Raw genomic sequence first — 22,379 nt, forward strand, 5'->3', positions numbered from 1 at the left:
GTTGAATAATAAATATCCTCTACTTCAAACTGATAATAAATACCCTCTATTTCAAACTGTATTTATTACCTAACTACATATCTTAAAAAGTGGAGAGTTCATTGGTTTCTTCAGCATGAACCAGCGAGTTGAGAATTAAGAGAGCTGCTGTGAAAGTAATGCCTCCTATTTTATTATATTGGCCCATGACTCCAGAGGGAGATGGTGGTATGGTAGTACAGGTTGAACCTTCCCACCAGTATTCCATTACATTTTGTTGTTGCCATGTGACAGATGGCAGCAGAGTGGCAGTCTGACAAAATGGAGTCTGACGTTGAAGTATGAAGCAAAAGTGTGGAATTGAATTCCTTCATGCAGAAAAAATGGAATCCATTGACATTCACTGATACATTTGCTTGCTGAACATTTCTGGAGACCAAACTGTGAGAGCTTTGAGAGCAATGAGGCAGTGGCTGGTGATTTCAACAGTGGTGGCAGTGACATGGAAGCCAAGCTGCGTTCTGGATGGCTATGCAGCTTTTACACCATGATATGAAGAGCATCTCAATCAGCTCATCTACACGAATCAGCTAATGTTGGTGACTATGTTGAAAAATAGTGCTTTGTAGCCAAGAATTTGCTCTATCAAGTAGTGTTATTGTGCTCTGTGCACCTGTAGTTTCCATGAAAATAAATAGGAGGCATTACCTTTGGAGCAACCTAAATACAAAATTTCTGCCCGTTTACTGTTGTGATTGGGGAAGAAAATGTTGTTGGTTCTTGGTTTTCTAAGGATGTATCTCTAGATTTTCTTTCTTCATTTTTGCCCAGTGAACTGCCCAGTTTCCTCTGGCTGAACTTCTGTGGCTTTGGTCTCATTTTCTGTGGAACTAAGTGTAAAGATTTGTCCAAAAGAAGAATTTATTAGCATAAATTCTTTTTTGTTTGTGACACACTCAATGACTTGAGTGTTTTGGAAAAGCAAGCAAACAAAAAAAAAAAAACCAAACCTGTTTAATGGTTGACTGGGTTATTTGCTGAATAAGTTGACTTGCTGCAGAGCCAACATCTGTGATCTTTAATATCCTTGTCAAGCAGAGGTGGCTGGTGAACGTTTCCATTGGAATAAAACTACCCAAGTCTTATTTCTGTAACCAATATCAGTCAAGACCAAAGTGTATAGTAATAGTTCTCCATGGGTTCTTTTGTGCTAGCATTGGTTAGTTTTTACACTTGGACCTCTTTCTGTACTTTCCCCCACTCCCCACCTTTCCCTCACAAAAAAAATCTGTGCTAGTTGACAGAGATCTGAACTACAGAATTGCTGAACAATTAGGTAGACAGAGGGGAAAAAGGAAGAACATAATATACTAATTAAAAATATTTGGTTTTTTTAACAGTGACAAGAAGCTTAGCTTGATGACTTTTTGAAAGATGAGCACTTTCTGTGATCCAAACTGTTAGAAGCTGCTTTCTGTAAAGATAATTTACCATTGATTAGTAGCATCTTGCCTCAGAAAACCAGTATCTTTCACCACATTCTGAATTTCTTTTGGCGTGATTGAAGTCTAATTTGGAAAAGAAAAATGGAGTCTGGCTTCCACTTTTGAAAAGATGTTGACCTGTATAGCATGGAGTGTTGGTGACGTTTTGGCTGTACCGATCATTCAGTTCTGCTGTCTTCAAACACCTACTCTTCAATTCCTTTAGGGCAATCTACTGTAATGCTGTCTTGAAAGTGTCATTTGGTGTTCTGAAACTTTGGTATTTCCTAACTAGATGAGAATTTCTAGCTTCAGTCTAATTGTTAGGATGTAGGATTCTCTTGTGTATTTAGGTTATGTAAGTAATTGAGCCATGATGTGCATTGTTCATTGCATATAAGCGTGGAATCTCTTTCTCCAGCACTGGTATCTGGCTAAAATGCACAGATGCCTGCTATGTTAAAGGTTAACATTTTGTTTTCACTATCATGACTAATGACTCAAGTTTTCCCAGATGCTTAAGTAAATGAAACACAGTCCACAGTTCTGGTGGACTTTTTTTTTTTTTTTTTTTTTTTTTTCATTTCTTTAAAATACATGCATGTTGGTTTGTGTGTGTGGTATTTTGTGACAGTTCTGGCTGAAAGAAAACTTGCAATCCTGTGTATTGAACAAAATATCTGGAACTCTATCCTAAATTATTCAGGGCAGGGACTGCGTGTTACTTTTGTTTGGTACCGAAGAGTTGCTGGGAAATACTGGGAACCAACTGGGAAATGTGGTTTTTAATTTAATGATGGGCCTCAGATACACAGGTGTAGCTATTGTTAGATGAATGCAGCCTGATTTCTATTACTATGTAATTCACCTGCATCAAGATTAAGAAACCATTTTTATTAAATAAGCTTGGAAACAAGATAAATGTATTTTGCTTTTGTGTGGCATATATTGGATATCCGTTTTTCTGATGAGCATTTAAAATGTTTTCTAGTACAATTGCGAGGAATGTATTATCTGTCACATAAAAGCAGTGCAGCACTGAAATAGTCTTCCTTAATTTTGGTCAGAATGAACAAAAGTGTCTGTGTTTATTCCTGCCTAATGCATCACAAATCTGCTGACATGCTAACCTTGGAGTCTTGGCTGGCGGTAATCAGGCCTGTGCACCGGCAGGAAAGATGTACCTAATGCACTCCATCAGTGCAGTTTGCATATGGAAGTTCTCACAGGGGAGCTGCCCTGTGCCAGCTGAGGGTTACCTGCCCACTGCAGTTATTGTATGTAATTATCGAACCAATCTGTTCAGCCCAGCAGGGTTTAGATGGTAATCATGAAGCAACACTTTGGAAAGGAAAGATGTAATGCACTCTCCCCTTCTCTCAGGAGCCACGTGAAGTTGTAACCACTTAAGAAGCTGTATTAGTAAAGCTATAGTCTTACGCAGTTTCGGGGGAAAAAATAAGTAAACTCTTTTAGTGTTCCTCAACTGTTGTTAAATCTCTGCTACAAATATAGGGCAGCTAATCCTTTGCAGAAATGATACAGGTTTTGAATGAAATATTTTCGTAACTACCTTACAAATAGTTTGCTAAAATAAGATTAATTGTACTACACAGATAATAAGGTTACTATCAATTTAGGGATTTTAAGATAAGGTACGTTGAGTAGAGTTGTACTTCTCTTCGGAATAGAACTTATCATTGCTATTAGGTAAAAATAATAACATACTGTTAGCAGATGTTATCAACTTTTAAGCTGTGCAAAGCAAGCTTTCAGAAGCCAGAATCCAGATAAACTTGAATTTAGTAATGTATAATTGCTTAAGGAAAAGCCATTAACATAAACTTGGGGTAAAATGTTTTTCTGTGTTCTTCGAGATGCTTTTTCAGATGAATCCATTTGTAACCATTTAGCCAATGTAAATAAAATAGATTTTGATCATAAAATCTTACGTTTTCATACATGAAAATTCCAACTGATGTGATTTGTAAACAGGAGAACTGAACTTTTAAACTGTTTGTTGCTTAGTACTAGTATTCTTACATTGATAAATGAATAGGTGTCCTCTACAACTGATAGCTTGAACTATAGGAGGAAATGATGGTTAAAATTGTAGAATATCTTGTGAGGATAATGTGTCTTATACTTTCTGAGTTCAATTGCCACTTCATTTACAGAAAAAAAGAAAGGCAGCAGCTGCAGCCAATGAGAGCAGTGAAGCAGAAATGGAAGATGCAGGAAGTCCAGAAAAAAAGAAGCGTGCTTCTTCCAGTAAGTCAAGAAATCATTCTAGTACTCTAAAAATGAAGCAACTGTAATAGACTCTACCTCCAAACAAATCTCCATATTTAAAAAAATAATTGATGAAGGTGTATGGCAGAATGGAAAAATAAAGCATTTCAGAAGCAGTGATATCGTTAAGTTATGGAATTACTCCAATGTATTTAGTCAGTGTGGTACAAAGTACAAGTAATTAAGCTAGTGTTGTTCCAGAAGGTGACACTGCTCTGTTCATTTTCAGCTGTTCACATTATGGAACAGCAATCATTAAAATCTCTGATTATTTCTCTTACTTGAATGCCTTTTGAATTGTTGATCTCAATTTATTAAGAACTTTCTAGTCTGTCAGAGGCTGAAATAATGTTAATTAGCTAGATTATACTTTCTTTGAAGGAAATAGTAATTTGACATGATGCTGACTTTAATTGTTTGCTTTAACATTTTATTGAAGGCCTTGAAACAATTTTTTAGTTTAAATTCTGTTGACTACTTGCTACTTATGATTTGGTGCATGTGAGCAGAACATACACTTTTGAAGTGTGGTAGTATATGTTGACTTTATCTTTAAACTCCCCTGTGATTGTGGATTGAGATTTTCATAGATTGAGATGAAAAAAGGCTTCAGAAATTGCAATCCAAATCTCATCAACTATATAAGTGCTAAGATTTTTCAGACTAATTGAAGTTATTTGGGAGGGGATGGGTAGTTTTAGCATCCTGTAGTAAAACAAGTGATGGACATAAATTTATGTTTATACCTTCTCTTGGTAGCCTTATAGGTGAAATGGTTCTAGTTTCACGTTTTTGTGCTACTCAATTTAATGAATACTAAGCGGGGGTGGGGTGATTTCTGATGAAAAAGATACGCATGCACTTACTCATTTTGTTCTCTTCAAATTTGGCATTAAAAACTCACTTTAAAAGTGATTCATAAATCTGTATTGAAAGAAAAGGCAACTGTTTCATAATCCTAGAACTCTGATGCTTTTGTCAGATTGAAAATAGCTGATTACAGAAATATTTAGAACTGTATTTCCTAATCTGAGTAATTTTACTCTAATGTGGACTTGTTTCTCTTATGTGTTTAGTCTTGTGACTAAAAGATAGCTTAAAGTTTACTATCCATTAACATGGGTAAGTTCTTGATGCATTCTTAGAAATTAAAGTTTAGTCATGCAAGAACATTCAAAAATTTTTTTAATACTGTTTGACTGGTTTCTAACATGTGGTAGGTATGTGTATTATGGCATTACTCATAAAAGGGGTTACTCCTAAGGTGTTCAAATGTTTCCTGAGTATTTGGACTTAAGAGTAGCAAGAAGAGTCATGCAGCTTTTTTCTGCTTAGCTAATTAATGGTATCTGCATCCAGCTACTTAGAAAACTTTAGTTGTCTAATCCAGTCCCAAAAGGTCCCAATCCAGCTGTGCAGCAGTTTGAGTGCACCACGCTGCTCAGAGGTCTGTAAGGGATTCTGCCAGTAAAGAAATCTCCTGGTACTGTGATCAGAGAGCCTCAAGCTTGGTGGAGGAATAGGAAAGAGCAGAAGAAATTGTTTTTTTTCATCTGTTCCTTTTGGCTCTCGCTGTAAGAGTGGTCACTTCAGATAAGTACAGTAAGCGCCATCTCGCTTAATATGTCTGCTGTTGGTCTTTCTGAAACTGTCAAGCAGGAGCGTTAGACTCTTCAGCAACTGAATTTCAGAAAGGCCTCAAGAAGCGAGCTGTGTTTACTTAAATGAATAATGAAAATTGTTTTTTAAAAAAGTTAAAATTAGCATATTGGAATCAGTTTATTCTTTCTTTTCTGTAACGAGAACTCATATCCTTCCATATTCTTTCCTGAAAGCCAGAATTTCAAGATACTATAGATGATAATAAATTAATCTATTAGTTGATCTCTTTCCACCAGTAAAAATAAGACATGACTTCAGTTTAAAAGAAGAGCTTTTTTTACGTTCTGCTATAGTTTTTTTTTGTGTGTTAGCTACTTTCATGTATGATATAAAATATGCAAACCTATAAGTAATAATGCTGTTAGAGCAAAAAAGCAAATTTTGCCATGCAGTGTATCCACCAACACTTCTGCAGGGGTGTATTGCATAATATTAATAGTTCTAGTATGTTTTTCTTTTTTTTAAAGTCAGTGTGTGTGGATTAGGCAGCTACTATAGAGAACTTCTGTGAAAGTGGCATAAATAAAGAGTTTTACGAGAATCTGTAAGCAGTCCTAGGTTCAAAGCAACCTGTAGAGTTCAAAGCTACTATCTCTGGGAGTTTTAATCTTGGGTGTGATAAAGATTGGATTGTATCAAATAGATATTTTTTTTTTTATACAATACCTTTCATTTCCTTTTTTTATTATTTTTAAAATAATTTTGGATTTTATTAATTGGAGTAGAGTGAAATAGAGTGAAATTTTAAAGTAGGCCTGAAATGGAAAGTACTTTTTAAATGGGATTTTTTAATAAGTAGCACTGCCAGAGGTAGGAATTGTGCATGGCTATATTGCTACACAACATCTAACATTGTAAGGCCTTAGCTGGAGTCTTCAGCTACTCTTGCAGTGTATTAAAAAAACAGAACGACAACAACAAAAAAAATCCATGTGAGGGTTTAGTAGCAATTTTTAATTAATAGATACTTAGCTTTGTGTTTATTTACGCTCCATAGCTTTGCATAAACCAGAATCTCAGTTTTTGTCTTAGAAATCTTTTCTTTATTCCAGCAAGATTGCTTACTTAATGTTAGATTAAATCTATACTTGGATTCCATTTTATATTTAAGGGATTGTTGGTCTTGTCATCAAGTTTTAGGAGTAAGCAAATAATAGGATTTTTTTGAGCTTGTCTGTGGCACTACTTGTTACTTATCTTTGTACTTCACACCTAAGCACACATTCCTGTTAGGTTTCTACCCCTTAATCTTACACCTTAGTATAAGCATTTTCAGCAAAAACCTATTCTTTACAGTAGTTCTGATTATCTGTTGTTCTTCTCTTCTTTCACTTTTACTATCATGCTCGTCATAATAAGTGCCTATTTTCAATTTCCTATATGTAAAATAAGGAATACTCTGTATATTTCTGTCTGCTTGGAACAGTTTCTTTCTTATCTTAAGCTTATTTCTGTGCAGTCTCTCCAGACTCCTAAGACTATAAACACCTTTATAATATAAAATACATTAATGTCCCCTATTGTGTCTCACGGAACTTTCTTTCATTTGCTGCATTAAATGTAAAGTGTTTTAAAAGCGTTGAAAAAAATCTGAAGAAAATGTGTATAGCTATCTCATTTAAGAGTAAAAGAGATGTTTGCTTTTTCTTGTTCTGTGACCTGAAGATGCTGTGCAGTGTTTTGAACACATGTTGCAATTTAAACTCAGATACAAATCCTGGAAGTAAATTTTTTCTCCAGAAAAGACAGAAAAATAACATTTAGTGACCCAGAGTCATACAGGAAACAGTCTCCTTTTCAAGGTTTAAGGTACTTGTTTAACCTAAATTTTATTCCTCCTGCTGTATGGTGAAGAGGAAGGCTGTTTTTAAACACGTGCTACATGTGACTACTGTTTTATATAAGTTTGTACAGTTATGTTTTGGAGCCTCTTCAGCAAATAGGAGTAAATAAGTCTTTCAGTTTTATCTGGAGCAATTTTATATTACTTTTTTTTTTCAGAGTGCTTGGAGTCAATGATATCTTTAGGAAACAAGTAGGCATAAAAGTAGTGAAATTATATGTTCTTGTGTCCTTATGTGTTTCCATATTTTCCTATGAAAATGAATTGATTTCATTTATTATAGCAAACATCATTGAGCAACATGACTCATAACAGGGTACTGAAATTCAAACCACATCCTACAGCTCTGACACCCTTCTTCCCTATCTCTTTTCTCCCCTAGTGTTTTCATATTTACTGGAATTCAAGCCCGTCTTTCAGTTCTTCTGGTCTATTTCTTTTGCTGAAGTGTTTCAATTTCTTTGTTGCTGTTGTTAGAAAAAAAAAAAAAATGCTAGAAGGGAACAAGCCAACTAAGTAAAACTTCTAGTTCCTCTTGCAATCACTTCAGTAGTCTTCCAAGTACCAAAAAATTCTTGTTTTAGAAGATTTACTCTACAGGTCTTTATTAGCTATGCAGAGTTCTGTGAAGGAGTTGGGAAAGGGCAAGTCAGAGGACTACATGCTTCCTTATTTCTCCTTTTCAAAGGAGAAGGGGGGGGGCAAAAAAAAAAGAAAACCTTATGTCTGATCAGTGTGCTCAATTGCTTGTGCTTCTTTTGAGGGCAGAAGGTGATAGCTATACTGTTTAACGATGATCACTACAAGAGCTTGTATAGACTGTATTTTTCTGGCACCACTATACAGAAACTTGCATGGACTCCGTCTTGTTTCAGTGTAAATTCAGCATATGCAAGTGATGAGCTGCTAACTGGCAGCATGCATGCTTCTATATATTTTTCACGTACCAGGTATTTTCTTGGAGTCTAAAATTTGTATGTGGTTGTGTTCTAAAATATTCTATGTATGATCTAGTCCTCAGTCTCTTTTGATACCTACGTTGTAACAGATTTCTGCTTAGGAGCTGTGATTTCACTATCGGAATCTCTCACTGTCGTTCACAGAAACGTCATTTTTGGACTCGTGTTATTTTATTTCTCATACTTCATGTAGAACTGGAAAACATCATCAAAAGATGATCTGTTCCATACACCAGTCTAAAAACAAGTTATTTACCTACAACTGTGTTAATACTGATGCATACAAAAATTTTCTTTTAAAACTTCAAGGGTGAACATTCTGAAACAGTCCTGGTCAATGCCTCGTCTGACACTTAACAATCCTTACTACTGCAAATGGCTTTGTGAGAAGCAGTATTATCTTTTGATAATTTCAGTATTTAATATGAATTTTTCCTCTTGACATTTTAAGCTTATAAGTCATCATATTCACCATGGACGTGAAAATGGCTCATTTTTTTTGCAGCATTGCTTTGCGCAATTGATAAATACTGAAGGCTGCACTTTCACATCTCCTTTTATTTCCCTCTGTTCAGTTCATTTTATTTTTTGCTGAGTCCGTGATTACCACACTTTTTCCCCCCATTTTTCTCATTTTTCTGCTTTCTTGAAGAGCAGAACCCAAAACTTCATACAGTGCTGCTGGATTTCTTTTGTGTAATACTGTTTATGCGGAGAGGATCAGATACCATAGTAAACATATCCAATAATTCCTCTAGAGCCTGCGGGACTCTTTATGCCACTACTGAACTTTGTTGCAGTCTCAAAACAAGTTGTGTAGTGACACCATCTGGTTTATTTTTTGCCTATATAATTCTTCCTCATTTAAATTGCTGTTTGAACCTAATTCAGTTTAATCTACTTTATAAGAACCCTCTCCTTCAGTTGTAATAGCTTTGTTTGCATCCTCATTTGGTGCTGCCCACACAGGACAGTTTCTATATTTGTAAACAGTGGATGGAAAATTTATGGGGAGGCAATATGTGTTACTGGACTAACTAATTTTGAAAAAGCAGGTGGGCTTCTTGGTACAGATCTTCAGATAGTCTGAAATAGCTGCGAACTTCGAAGCTAAAGATGTTTTATGTTTAACATAAGTTAATCAGATAGTTTAAGCCAATATTGCTGTTATTTAAACTTGAAATTATGAATAAAAGGACCTTGACAAGGATTGTTTTTTGTTTTGTTATGAACCTTTTGGAGATTCTCCACGAGCATGTTTATTTAGAAAAGCTTTGAGATTAATGCATTAATGCAATAAAACTAAAGGAAAAATCGGAGGCAGGGTGGCTGTTATCTTCTCCTTTTTGGTGTTGCGAGAGCAATTAAAAATGGGCAAGCTCTTATCGTAGAAGATAGAGTTGGAAGGAACCTTTAAAGGTCATCTAGTCCAATTCCCCTGTAGTGATCAAGGACATCCACAGCTAGATCAGATTGCCCAGGTCCTGATCCAGGTATGGCCTTGAAAGTGTCCAGGGATGGGACACTTCACCACATCACTGGGCAACCTGTTCCAATAATTTAGCCTACATGCCACTGAAGCTACTCAGTTTAAAAACTCGGGTATTTCTGTTGCTTGCTAGAATTTACACTTGTAGTTGCTGAAATCTTTTAACTTTGAAAAATATGAACTAATACTTGCGAATATGATGTAATATATCTCAGAAAAGGAATGTTTTACGTAGTTGAGTTGCTATTTTAATTTGATACCTGTTTACATAGCTTTCAGTTACTCCAATATTTGTAAGTATTTTACCAAAATAGATTTGATTTTTAAATAGCAGTTGTGATTGGAGGGTGTATGTTGTTTTGCCAGAGTAGGTCTCTCATTGATAAAGCTACTCTCTTCAATGACAAGAAACCACCATCAGAACTGTCAGTTTTTTTCTGAGGTGCAGAGAGACCTGTGCCCTGGAAAGGGGGAGTGGGGGGGAAAAAAGGTAAAAGGGGAGGGAGGTGGGCCTGAAAACCAAACAGCAGTGATCTGAGGAAGAAAGTTAATTTAGTAAATACGATGTTGGAATGCAGAATTACACAATGTAATACAATATAATTGGAATTGAGGCTAATAAATAAAATGAGAGAGTCTCCAAAGCTGAAGGTAGTCTAATGCTGAAGGTGAGACAGCAAGAGCGCATGCATGCAGAGAGGAGCAATAAAAGAAGAGGACTCTTCATAACTTGCAAGCAGTTTTATCTTTCCCTCTAAACAGAAAATGGAAATAAACATTGAAGGACTTCTGGGAGATGTAGTTCTTCACTTCTGAGAGCCAGCTACCCAGAACTATTGACAGTCTGTTAACTCTTTAACTCTCAGTGCTCCGCGTGATGTTACGATGACCAAATACAAAAATCATAAAAACATGACAGATTTAAATTTAAATTATCAGTTGCACTGATAGCTGAGCTGACTTAACAGCTCAACGCTGCCAAACAAGTCTTGCTCTTTCCTACTTGTGTGCCTTTCTCGTGTATACTCTTAGTTCAGAGCAATCTAAGCTGCTGCAACTCGTTAAGCTTTCAGAGTACGGAGACTCCAAAAAAGTTTTTACCAGGTTAAACAGCTTGATCAGCTTAGCACAAGATCCAGAGAGCACCAAAAATGACTCAACACTGGGACGCATCTCAACTGTGATTTAGCACATGGGGAGAAAGGAGGAATTTAGGATTTGAATGATTCTTCATCTTTTGCTGAAGGTGGGCTTTTAAATTTGCTAACCTGTATGTAATTGGTTTGAAAAACTGAAGTGTGTGATGTGTTGCTTTCAGGATAAGGTTGGTTCCCAGAAATTGTTAAATTCCTGTTTTCTTTTTCCATCCTCTCATAAATCAAAACCAAACGAGTAATTTGAGTTGATCTATCCTCTTAAAATGCAGCAACGTAATTTATTATGATTCATTCCTGTTATTTTACAGATAATCTTCTCTTTTTTCTTTTTTTTATTGAATTACAGAAGCAGTAGCTACCAGAACACGAAAAATGGTGTCACCAAAAACCAAGAAAAGCGCAGCAACCAGGAAGAGAGTTCAGAAGTAAATAATGAACGCAGCAACAACTTAAGTTGCTCTTCAGCTCATCTCTGTTGTTTTTTTTTTTTGTTTGTTTTTTTGTTTTTTTTTCAGTTACTGTAGCACTGGAATTTATTTCATTCCCTTTTTTACATAATAATTCCTGTTTAAAAAAAAAACAAACTTGGACTGCTGCTTGTACTTGTTTTTCGAAGAATAAATGTTTTAGTAAAATATTTGCATAAGTTATGTCTGCTGTAGTAACAATGAAAAATTTTGCCAACTTTGGAGTGAAGGTGCATTTTTATTTTTTAAGATGAATTTGTGTATAAAAATGCAAACTAAAAGAGAGTGTTTTTTTTTTTTTCCTGCTTTATGATGTAGTTTTGTTGTGGTTCTTTTTAAGGAGCAATAGTGTGGCATCTGATTTCTTTTAATTTTGAATAATTTTGAAAGAGTTCACTTAAATGTACCCTGAGATGATTGAAGTCAGGAGACTGAAATAATAGATGTTTTAAATATTTCTCAAGTATTTTAATAGAGTTAACAAAATAGTAAAATACATATTGTTTCTGTATCGTTTTGTCACTATTCAGAGTTCTTCTGGAATAAAGAAACCAGAATTTCAGATAGAAGGGCCCAGAGCTTAAAAAAAAAAAAAAAAAAAAAAAAGGGGGGGGGGAAAGGGAGGCGGGGGGGGGGAAGAAAGAAAGAGAACTGGTACTCCTCAACTCACCTCTCAGGGTTTTGTTTTATATCAGTGAAGAGCCTGAAGAAGTTAACAAATGTGAATTATAACTTTTTAAGGTATCTAATTCCAGTGAAAGCTTGACTTATGTGCACTTCTCATAACAAAATAATGGTTTTCCTTTTTTTAATAGCTAAGAAACATATAAGCTTCCTAAATCTCTTTAAAGCACTTCTTTGCTTGGCTTTGAGTCTTTTTTTTGGTGTTGTAAGTTTAAAAAAAAACAAACAAAAAAAAACCCAGTATGTAATTTCAGTGTGAAATACCTCTACTTTTTGTTTACGTACCACAGAAATGCATATAATTAGGGCATGAACATAATTCGTATTGGAGAGAGTGCACCGTGAAGTTTGACAAACCAAAAGGAATCCATTTGAGCCAATGGGGGTAGTGTTCTTATGTGGGTGTCCAGTGTACTGCCTGCTTGATAGTATAATGTTTGAGTAGCTACACACTGAAAAAATGCTCTAGCATAAAATGCTGAATGAATAATGAGGTAATGTTTTGAAAACAAGGGGATTTTTTGTTTTCAAATAAAACTGGAAACTCATATTCAAAAGGTCTAGCATCTTGTCGTTTTTGTTTAGACTGCTGTATGGGCTTATTTTCCTAGGTATTACTAAAGTGTGGCTGAAGTCTCTTAAGTGTAGCATTCTATTTCAGAAACAAAAATAGGATTGCTGAAGTCCCTCATGTGAATCTCCTCAAATCAAGCTTTTATTTTAGTGAACTCATTTAATGTATTTTTTTCAAAAAGCTTTAAGCTGTTCTTGAGAACTGTTGTTAAGAAAGCATATTTTATTCTCTTATCTTGCATATATCAATTTCTTTGTACTTTAGTTGTTTCAGATTTTAGTATTTTTAGTGACTTATTTACTGATAAATTTGCTTTCTTTTCTTTCAAGTTTTTAGGAGTGCGTTTTCTTTTGACGCTACCAAAACCAATTGCAATAAACAGATTTCTGTATCTTTGAAGGTAATGTTTTGAGCAGTAGATTTCATAAACTGCCCCTACCGTTTCCCACCCAAAATGCCTTGAAAAAAGTTTTTACTGAGAAGTGCTTTCTGTTCTAGGCAGGTTTTGTCTCCTTTTCATATATAAAAAAAACCAAAAACAATAAACAAACAAACAAACAAAAAAAAAAAAACCCTGCAAATCTGCAGTCTTCGTAGGTAAGAATTTCTCTGGCTTGCTGTAAAATCTTTAAACTTTGGGGTGGTCAAGGATGGACCAAGTGAAAGGCTGTGATCAGATCCTGAATTACTGCTGTATGTATTGCATATTGCATGTGTTTGTACATGTGTTCTCACTGTTTTGCAAAACAGTGATGGGGGAATGCATCACTTTATAAGAGAAGTGTGTAGTAGATTTTTGTTGACATCCCATTTGAAAGTAAAGCCCCTCACACAAAAGAAGCAAGCTGCCTTTAGACTGCATTTACTGCTCTTGATGACTCCAGTTGTGTGTAAATATTAGAAAACAGCAGGGTCCTGCATTCCAAGCATCACTTGAGCAGTGCCATGAAGACAAGTGTCCTTACTGGTATTGTAGTCATACTCCCAAGCTCTCCTGCTGTTTCTAATCTGTGTGCACAGCCGTGAAAAAACTGGACTGACATTTACAGGCACAGCAGGGAAACACTTGAGTAGGGAATGTTAAAGACTCTGCTACCTATGTTTCAAAGTGGCCACCATACATGATAAATCTTCACAGGAGAACTAGTTGGCACTTCAACTGATGGTGTAATGAGGATATTGATAATGAAGCAGAGAATGCTTCTTTTAGTGCTTGAACATTTAGCAGACAGATTGTATTTTTTTTTCTCTAAAATATCTGGAGAGAGAATCAAATTCAGCATAGGTATATTTTTCAGATGGTACTGGTTTGTTGTTTGTTTTTTTTTTTTTTGGATAATTTTTTCAAGACTATTTCTTATTAAGTTCAAATAATTCCTTGTAACTATTGCAGCTGGCATTAAGGGAGGGGGTCAGTTGCTTTCCTGAGTAGTTTGACAGACTTTACTCACTGTTTTGTCCCAGTGAGCTGACAGATTTGGGATGCTATAATACCAGTAATGCAATTAGGTTTTCTGCACGTTGTCTGGTTGACTTCTCAGTTAAGAGTTTCTTTCCCTTTGGGAATAAGACTAGACAGACTGTCATTTGCTATTACTAATTCTGCTTAGCATTATCACTGGAGCTTTTTTGTAATTAGCTATCTTAGTTGGCTCTTAAATTTTAATAGCCAATTGAAGCTACATTTTAGCCAAGTTCCATATCTAAATTGCATTCAGTCCATTAACAAAGTTGGTTAAAAGGCTATTAAAACAAAAGCCAATATATGGTGGTTAGCACTTACATGTTTCTAGCAGTAGCAGTACCAGCCTCCAATGAATATTTTCAAGAAATGGTACTTCCTTCCAGCAAAGGAAGTGCACAAAGAATGACCAAACAGCGTTTTGGAAACAAAGGCTGATTATGCAGAATACTTTCAGGAAAAAAATAAATTGAAGCATGTCTTTTCTTGAAGAAAGTGGGAAAGGCTGGTGGGTGATGCATAAGGGGGCAATTAATAGCTCTGCTCAGATTTGACAGGTTCTGGAAAAGCCAAATAAAGTGATGTTTTTCTCCATTTCAGCTGATCAAAATTATTAGCAAAACCATCTGAAGCACCTTCTGGTGGAATTGTCATCTTGCTGAGTTTAGTTTGTAAAACATCCTGCCAGACATTAAAAAAACTGTAAGCATGCCAGCACATAGGCTCAGAGCACTGCTTCTCTAATTGATAGACCCTATAATTTTCTTTTTTCTGAAGATCGTGGCTGGATACCTCAGCCTCCTGAGTAATTTAATGTAACACCAACCTGAATTTTTTTTATTCCTAGTAGCACATGTTTAAATTAGATTTTTCTGCTTTTTTTTTTCATTCTTAAGGTGTAGGCAGGAGATTAACAGCCTTTGGAACATCCTATAACAAATAACATTTTAGACATTTCTGTGTCTTAAAAAAAAATGTATCTTTACTGTTTTAAGGATGCTAGACTGATACAGGCTACAGTTTTAATAGAAAGTCTACCAGATAATATTTGCTTAAAGGGTGATTTGCCACCCTGTGTGGGCGATGATACATTAGTACCAGTTGCTTCATTGTGAGTGATGTGGGGCAAATTTCAGACAGCATCTGAAGAACCAGTTTAGGTTACTCTTTCTCTAGCATGTGCAGCGTGACATCTAAGTTAGAGTTTCCATAGTGCACCAGCTGCTGTTAAACAAGACATAGAGCTGGTACTCAATTAAGAGAGATTCTGCTGCCTGTAGCTGGACTGGAGGATCAAACTGGTTTGAAAAGCTCCTGCCCCTTCACCTACTGTGCTGGTTGTTAGTGTTGGGCTTTTTGCATCAAAATAGTCAAAAGGAGAAGGAGTCTGTTCTATCTGATTTTCTTGAGACCTTTTTCAATAGACAAGAAGAAAGCAGGTATAATGGAATTTAAAGTTCTAATTTCTAGATTCCTACTCAGGATCTCATAGAAAGCTTTAGGCAACTGCATGCTAATTCATGATCACTTTGATGTTCTTCCGTGGTGTTTTCTAGATTGAGTTGCTGAAGATGTAAGAGGAGGATTCCTTAAATTCTTTGCTTCATTTTAGGCCTTCTTTATCTCTGGATGACATCTCTATATCAATGTTTCGTTTGTTTTTCTGTTTTCTCTTGAAGGAATACATAGCAGAGGGAATATATTATTTCTGTGAATGGAATTTTTCCTCAGTGCAGAGCATGCTAGACTTAAAAAATGTAACAGCTCTAACTGGATAGTACAGACCAGTTTCCTCTATGCTGACATGCCACACTTTTAAACATGAACTCACCAGAGTATCATTTGTACTTCTTATTTCTGTTTTCTCTCATGCCAACCTAAACCTGATTCTTTTCAAATTGGAGTATATCTTACCCATGTTGGCTTCCACACTAGATTTTAAACATTTTTAAATTCATTTCTTGCACCTAGCTCAACTGCTCAAATACGTCAAGTATTTTGAAATGAACCTCAAGTTCCACAACTGCCCAAGCTGCCGATTGGTGAATCCAGACAGCTTTTCTCCACCATTGTGAATACTTTAATAAGTCTACATTGAGGGTTTGCATTTCCTCGTAGATGCACTAAAAGGTGAAAGAGTTGTGGAGGAATTGTCAGTTGATAGGACCCATATTTCTACACCCTGTCTTGGAAGGTCAGCTTTCCAGTTCTTCAGACGCTAGCAGCGGTGGTAGGTTTCATAAAAGTGATGTTTGAAAGAAAACTGATGAGAATACAAAGAGACAGCTGTGACGTATGGTAGAAATGAAAAGAAAATACGCATTTTTATGAATGTGAACTTTCCTCAACTAATTCTTTTTGCCAGAGCGTTCCAGACAGGAAGAAGCCAGCACAGTGGTAATCTGCATCTGCAGCTTTGGAGAGAAGAAAAATGCTTCTTTGGCAAATGGAACAAAAACCCTAGAAAATTAAGGATTAATATGTTCATTTATACAGAAGCAGTGTGAACAGTCTAACATGAAATACAACCAACAAGGATTCATTTAGAAGACAAAAGAACCCTGGAAGGGAAGGTACTTAGCTTTGTTCAGAATGCAAACTATAACATGCAGTTCTGGGAATTGCTGAATTGCACAGCAGAATGTTAAAAGAAATTACTTGATACCACAAGAAGTGCACATTCGTGAGATCCTAAAGGTACTTTCCTTTTCCTTTCTGCCAGAAGAGTGGAACACTGGATCTACATGAAAGTAAGTAACCCTCCAGCTAATTTTTTCAATCTGCTGCTAAGCCTGAACAAAAATAGTTTTAATAACAAACCAAATTCCTTTCTGAAAACAAATATATCCATAAAAAATAGAAATGCCTTTATCCTTCCAGTTCACTACTCTCTATTATGGGACTGTTTACTTAGAACAGCAAGAGTTAGTCTGATAGCAAATGTGCAAACCCTGACTTGTAGTAATGCTTGGTGGTAGCCATAGTGAGTGGCATAGAGTAAACAAACTACCATACTTAGGAGAACAATATAGTGATGAAAATATCAGGACATGATCTAACAGTTACTTCCTTCTGTCAGTGATGGCCCTGGTAATCAGTAATTTAAATGTTTTTGTTTTGTTTTGTTTTTTAAATTGGTGTTTCCAGACCCGGAAGGAGGTGAAACCTGGAACTCATCCAGACCCTGGTAACACTTGATATACCACTTGACAGATTTGACCATTTGCCTGTTACCTTCATGCATTAGCTAGTTCTATGTGTGGCAGTGAGTTTCCTACTCATATGCATAGCACATAGTGTATTAGAACGTGAGATTTGGAGTGCTGGATGAATTTTCTATTTATTATTTTCCTTACCTCATGTCAGTCAATATGCTTTGTCCTTTTGCTTTCCAAGGGAATTTTTGGGTTATTCCAAGAAGTAGTTTAGCTTTATTAGACTAATTATTTAACTTCATTAGTCTAATTATTAGCCTCATTGAAATGTACATTGCCCTGAAGAGCAATGAAAAAGAGAAGCCTGAACGGATCTGAGATATTGGCAGGCACTGGTGCAGGCCAGTACAAACAGATTGTTGTGCACGTAGATGAGGAAATGGGATTGCTGCTCTGGACAGGCTCTCTTGCCTAGGGTTGGAGATTCAAGATGTGAACCTTTCCTACAATAGCAGTTGTAGGTCTCATTGCCTTCTCTTCATCATATCTCCCTGGCAAAGCAAGATAAAGCCATCCACCCTGGGTCTTCCCTTCATCTGTTTCTTTCAGTCTTACTTGATCTGATTTCTTCCTGTTTTAAGTGAAGAGACCTCTAAATGATATCAGAAGCACTACTTTCATTAGAGCCATGCGTACAGTGTTCAAAGCCCTGGAACCAGAAGAGTCTTGTATGGCTACTGGTGAACTCACTAAATTGTTGTGAGTCAGCTGGATTTCACTGCTTGCTAAGGTCTGTGATATTGCAGAGAACCCTCAAGAAGTCAGGTGTAGTACTGGTGCTTTGCCTTAGTTTCTGTCCTACTCTTTGGTTCCACTCCAGCATCTCTTCTGTCCATCTTTTTGCAGCACCTGCAGACACTGCTTTCCCTCTTCCATCCGTCTTTCCTCTACTTCTCAATCACAGTCACATCTGAAGACTCCTCTAAGATGCCTACAGTTCACTGTTTTTACATCATGGTATTTCTGCAATCCCATTAGTTTTTCTAAAAGGCACTCAAACTGGGAATGAAAGAATTGTACCAAAGAAGTGATTTCTTCTGGAAAACAGTTTTATCCAGTTGCTGATTGCCATATTGTTGTCTAACGTTAAATCACCAGAGTATTCCTTCAGTTTGTAGGCATGATAATTTTTCGTGTGAATGTATTGTCTTGATATGACTTCTCAGGAGTGTTTGTAAACCTTCATGTCTTAATACTCCCCAGGGGAGAGGCAACACAGATTATAAGTCCCTTATTATTTCATGAGTTCTGAAGTATCTACACTGGAAGATGGACAAATATTTTTGAATACAATCTCATATTCTACTGGGACCTTATTTACTGCGAAAATCAGCCGAATGCACGAATAGCCCACGTAGGTCAGCAGCAAGCAATGGAGGGTATCCAACATCTTAAAACTGCAATTTTTATTGTCTAAATGTAAGAGTTCTTCAGAACAGTGCCAGGGGATATTATACCCAACAGTTGATCAGTCTAGTAGAACAACAACGAAACAAGGATCTGAACCTCTGGTGGCAAAGGGACTTGCATCATTTTCTGTCTTGAGAATGACTGCCTGTTCATGAAGGGGGGCTTTAATGGAGAAACAACATAAACATGCATAAAATAGATTGTTCATACAGAATAGAAATGAATCTTTATTAAGTTATTTGCATTCTTTTGTTGCCTTTGTCACAACCTGAAGAAGATATCCTTCTCTGAGCTGATATGCTTCAAACTCTGCCCTAAACATGGCATTCCAGTTATGAGCAAGAACACACCTACTGTTACATCATAAGCAGGAACAGGTTTTTAGTGTATGATTTGCTAACAGGTTATTTAAGCCATCAGCCCACTTTCAGAATAGTGGGCTTTCAGAACTGTGTACTTTCAGAATTGTGTACTTACATACCTTGTAGCAGAGTTCAGTGCAGGTGTAGTCTGTTGTTTCCCAGTTCCCAGAGACATTCCAATGGCTGAAGAAGATTATCATCATGGAAAAGCTTAGGGAACATCTGAGAAATGGATGGTTGGGAAAAAGGGATACCAACATATCTGTTCCACAGAATTCAGAATTCCAAGCTCTTCCATGCAGACATCTATGTCATCACCTCTGTCTTTCATAATAATCTTGTACTTGGTGAGTCCAATCTACTTGGCCAAAGGAAAGTGAAGAAATATAAATGATATTTATCACCATCCTCTTTGTCCCTTTTGCAGATGAGCCCAATTTATTGCCACCAACACTATCATAGGATGTTCTAGAATTTTTTTAATCCCTGTCCTAGCTTCTTCCAGATCTTATTAACAAATCTGGATTTCTTGCCTTGCATTTCTTCAGAAGATGATCAATGCTGAATGTTATACATGAGATTTCAGTGATGGGATACTCCTGGTAATTAAAGAAGCAATTTCAGATGTAGTAAGGCAGACTTTTCTAACCTTTCCAATGGAGCCCTTCTTCCCCTACAGAAGGTTCTTTTTTGATCTTTCTAGAGTATCAGTCCAGTCTGATCAATGAAACAATGTGGGAGGATAAAAACTCAGTGTATCTTTTATCATTTTAGACTCTGGAGAAATTCGGAGCAAATCATTGCTGCTTCTTTCTATTTTCAGAACAAGCTTTCTGATAGGAGTTCAGCATTTACTGTTGTGGAGATTTAAACAGATCACTAAAATACATTCATCTTTTTGCTTCCTCCTCATCAAAACATTTGATTACCATTTGATGGCTGGAGGACATCACAGTCAAAAACCCTTTGCTTCCCACTATTGTATCCTTAGCAAAGGAAAAGCTGAGTTCAAGACTTGCCCCAGAATTCATACCTACTTTCTACCTCTTTTTGAGAGGTTGAGGGGTGTTAAGAGTTGTAAATAACTGAGGGCACATCCACAAGTGATACAAAATGGAATTGAACTAGTTCTGAAATGTTTGAGAGCATCTCTGGTGGGAAGCACAGTTCTTTTAAGAATTAGGGCATACAGTTCCTATACAGTTCTTTGCTATGGCAAAATTGAGTAAGTCAGTATATTAAATATGTAAAACTTGTATTTAGTTCTGCTTCTCATTAGCAATGAAAATATCCTGCTTAGGAATTTTTTACATCCAGGGTTTCTTGCAGAAGGCCTGTGTTAGAAGAGTTAAAATTCAACCCATTCTCGAAAGGATTCACGAAAGGACTTTCGTGTCCTTATCGCCAATCCTGACATTTTACTGATGAAATATAAGTATGAAAGTCTACAAGCTTAAATTCCATAAAAGAGCTTTTTTAAGGCTTTTTTTTCCCCCCACCATTAAACTATTCTGTCCTCCTTACCCTACAAAACAAGCAAGCACTAGAAGAGAAGAATTAATCAACAGCAAACCAAGTAATATAAAGAGAGATGTTATTTTTCGCCTGTCCTATTCAGAAGGGTAATTGAAAGTGACAGAAGTCAACTATATTTAGTACACTAAAACAATGTACAGTACTGTGAGTTCCCAAACCTAATGGATCAACTATAGTTATTTAAACCCTTCCCGTTGCAAATCCAAGAAGCAACAGTAAACAAGGGCTTTATTTCTAGAGTTGTTATTCAGTAAACTGTAAAATAATTTCCAAAGATAAAAGGATGTCTTTAATGCTCTATACATTGTGACTTCAGGTTGGATTTTTTCTGTTGTTCAAAAAGTTTTCATCACCAGAATTTCTTTCCTTCATTGTTCAGGCATTTAAAATGCACATTCAGACCTGTCAAGTCCTATACTCAGTGAATGAGAATCCTTCAGTTGATTCCTGTCTCGCACATTTTTATAGATAGTCATAGAGTAAATTCACATTGCAGCTGAACCAATCTAATGGTTGCATGGGGTCTGTAGAGGAGTCCCAGTTCCTTTACTGTGCCAGTATTATTGTTCATTTGTTCATTAGCCTCTGGTGAGGTAGCTAAACCTGCAGAGTACAACCTTTCTGAAAAATTAGGGTTTCTGTTTTTTCTGCTTGTTTATTTTTGGACAGAAATTATAAAGACCCTTTTCATTTAAGAAATAACTTTTTTTTTTTTTTTTTTTTTTTTTTTTTTTTTTTTTTTTTTTTTTTCCTGACCTGTATCACTTTAATTTCATCTGTTACTGGGTTGGGTGGAAATCATGCAGGCATTGGTCAAAAAGATTTGGGCAGCTCTGCATATCCCTCCCGTCTTATGAGTCATACACTGCTTTCTAAAATATTCACTTCTGCTTTCAGACTAACCAAGTACTTGACCAAGTCGCATCAGTGATATTTTCCTATTGAGAAATATACATAAGTAGCATGTGGAAGTCAATTATGGAAAGCAAACTTTCACAGGCTGAGAGGAGAAATGAAGAACTACAACAATCTCAGTTTTCCCATATTGCTTCTACTAGTGGAGCCTCAAGCATTGCTAGGTGCTGTCACTCAGACTTGCACTTGTGCTGCATTTTTATGTTCTTCTTATCACCAATTAAATCAGTCATAGTGTTAATTCTAGAATGTCCATTTCAAGCTATTAACTTTGTAATGAAAAGAAGTGTTGGGTTGGAATGTGATGAACTGATTTAGAATAGTTTGTAGAGTTGGCGAAATGCATGTGCTAGCCCTGTGAATCCAAAAGGCATGCACTGGAAACTGTTTATATGGAAGGAACAATCACTGTGCTTGTAGGCCACTCTTTATGGGCTCTTGTATTCTAATAAAATTGCACTCATGCAATAGGTGGTTTTGTTTGTTCATGAAATGAACAGCTAGTAAGCCTATGAGATGGTCATGACATTGTCTTTCACTGTAAAATTGAAAGAAAACAAAATACACATCTTTCCATACAAAAGCAGTGGCCCCCAGGAAAGTATCTTTGTGTTGGAAAGATAATGAGAGCCTTCAGAAATTGAGGCCTTCATCTAAAATGTGCATGTCTGAAGCTTTGTATGTTATAATTATGAAGGGAAGGTATTCTTCCTACAAGGGTATTACCTGTTTGAGAGAAATTACAAAGAATATGGAAGATAAAATCAGTCTTGATGTTTTAACTAGTATTGATTATGGTTTCTAAAGATTTCCATGGACTGCTTGATAAAGTAGAAAGAGACAAAGGAGAATTTTCTACATGCTGGCTTTGCAGAAACATGTTCTATAT

At 36.2% G+C, this 22,379-nt stretch overlaps 1 protein-coding gene across 2 annotated transcripts in view; it reads left to right on the plus strand.

Moving 5' to 3' along the window:
• Nucleotides 1-11,921, plus strand: part of VRK1 (VRK serine/threonine kinase 1) — a 31,911-nt gene extending 19,990 nt beyond the window's left edge. For both annotated transcript variants that reach the window (XM_042873301.1, XM_042873311.1), the window contains exons 12-13: nt 3,641-3,734; nt 11,212-11,921. In XM_042873301.1, coding sequence (XP_042729235.1) covers nt 3,641-3,734; nt 11,212-11,294 — 177 coding nt within the window. In that variant the 3' untranslated portion in view covers nt 11,295-11,921. The remainder of the gene's footprint in view (nt 1-3,640; nt 3,735-11,211) is intronic.
• Nucleotides 11,922-22,379: the final 10,458 nt, after the last annotated feature.

Source organism: Lagopus leucura, unplaced genomic scaffold, assembly GCF_019238085.1.
Source record: "Lagopus leucura isolate 7727_CA_CO unplaced genomic scaffold, USGS_WTPT01 Super-Scaffold_1, whole genome shotgun sequence".
NCBI lineage: Eukaryota > Metazoa > Chordata > Aves > Galliformes > Phasianidae > Lagopus > Lagopus leucura.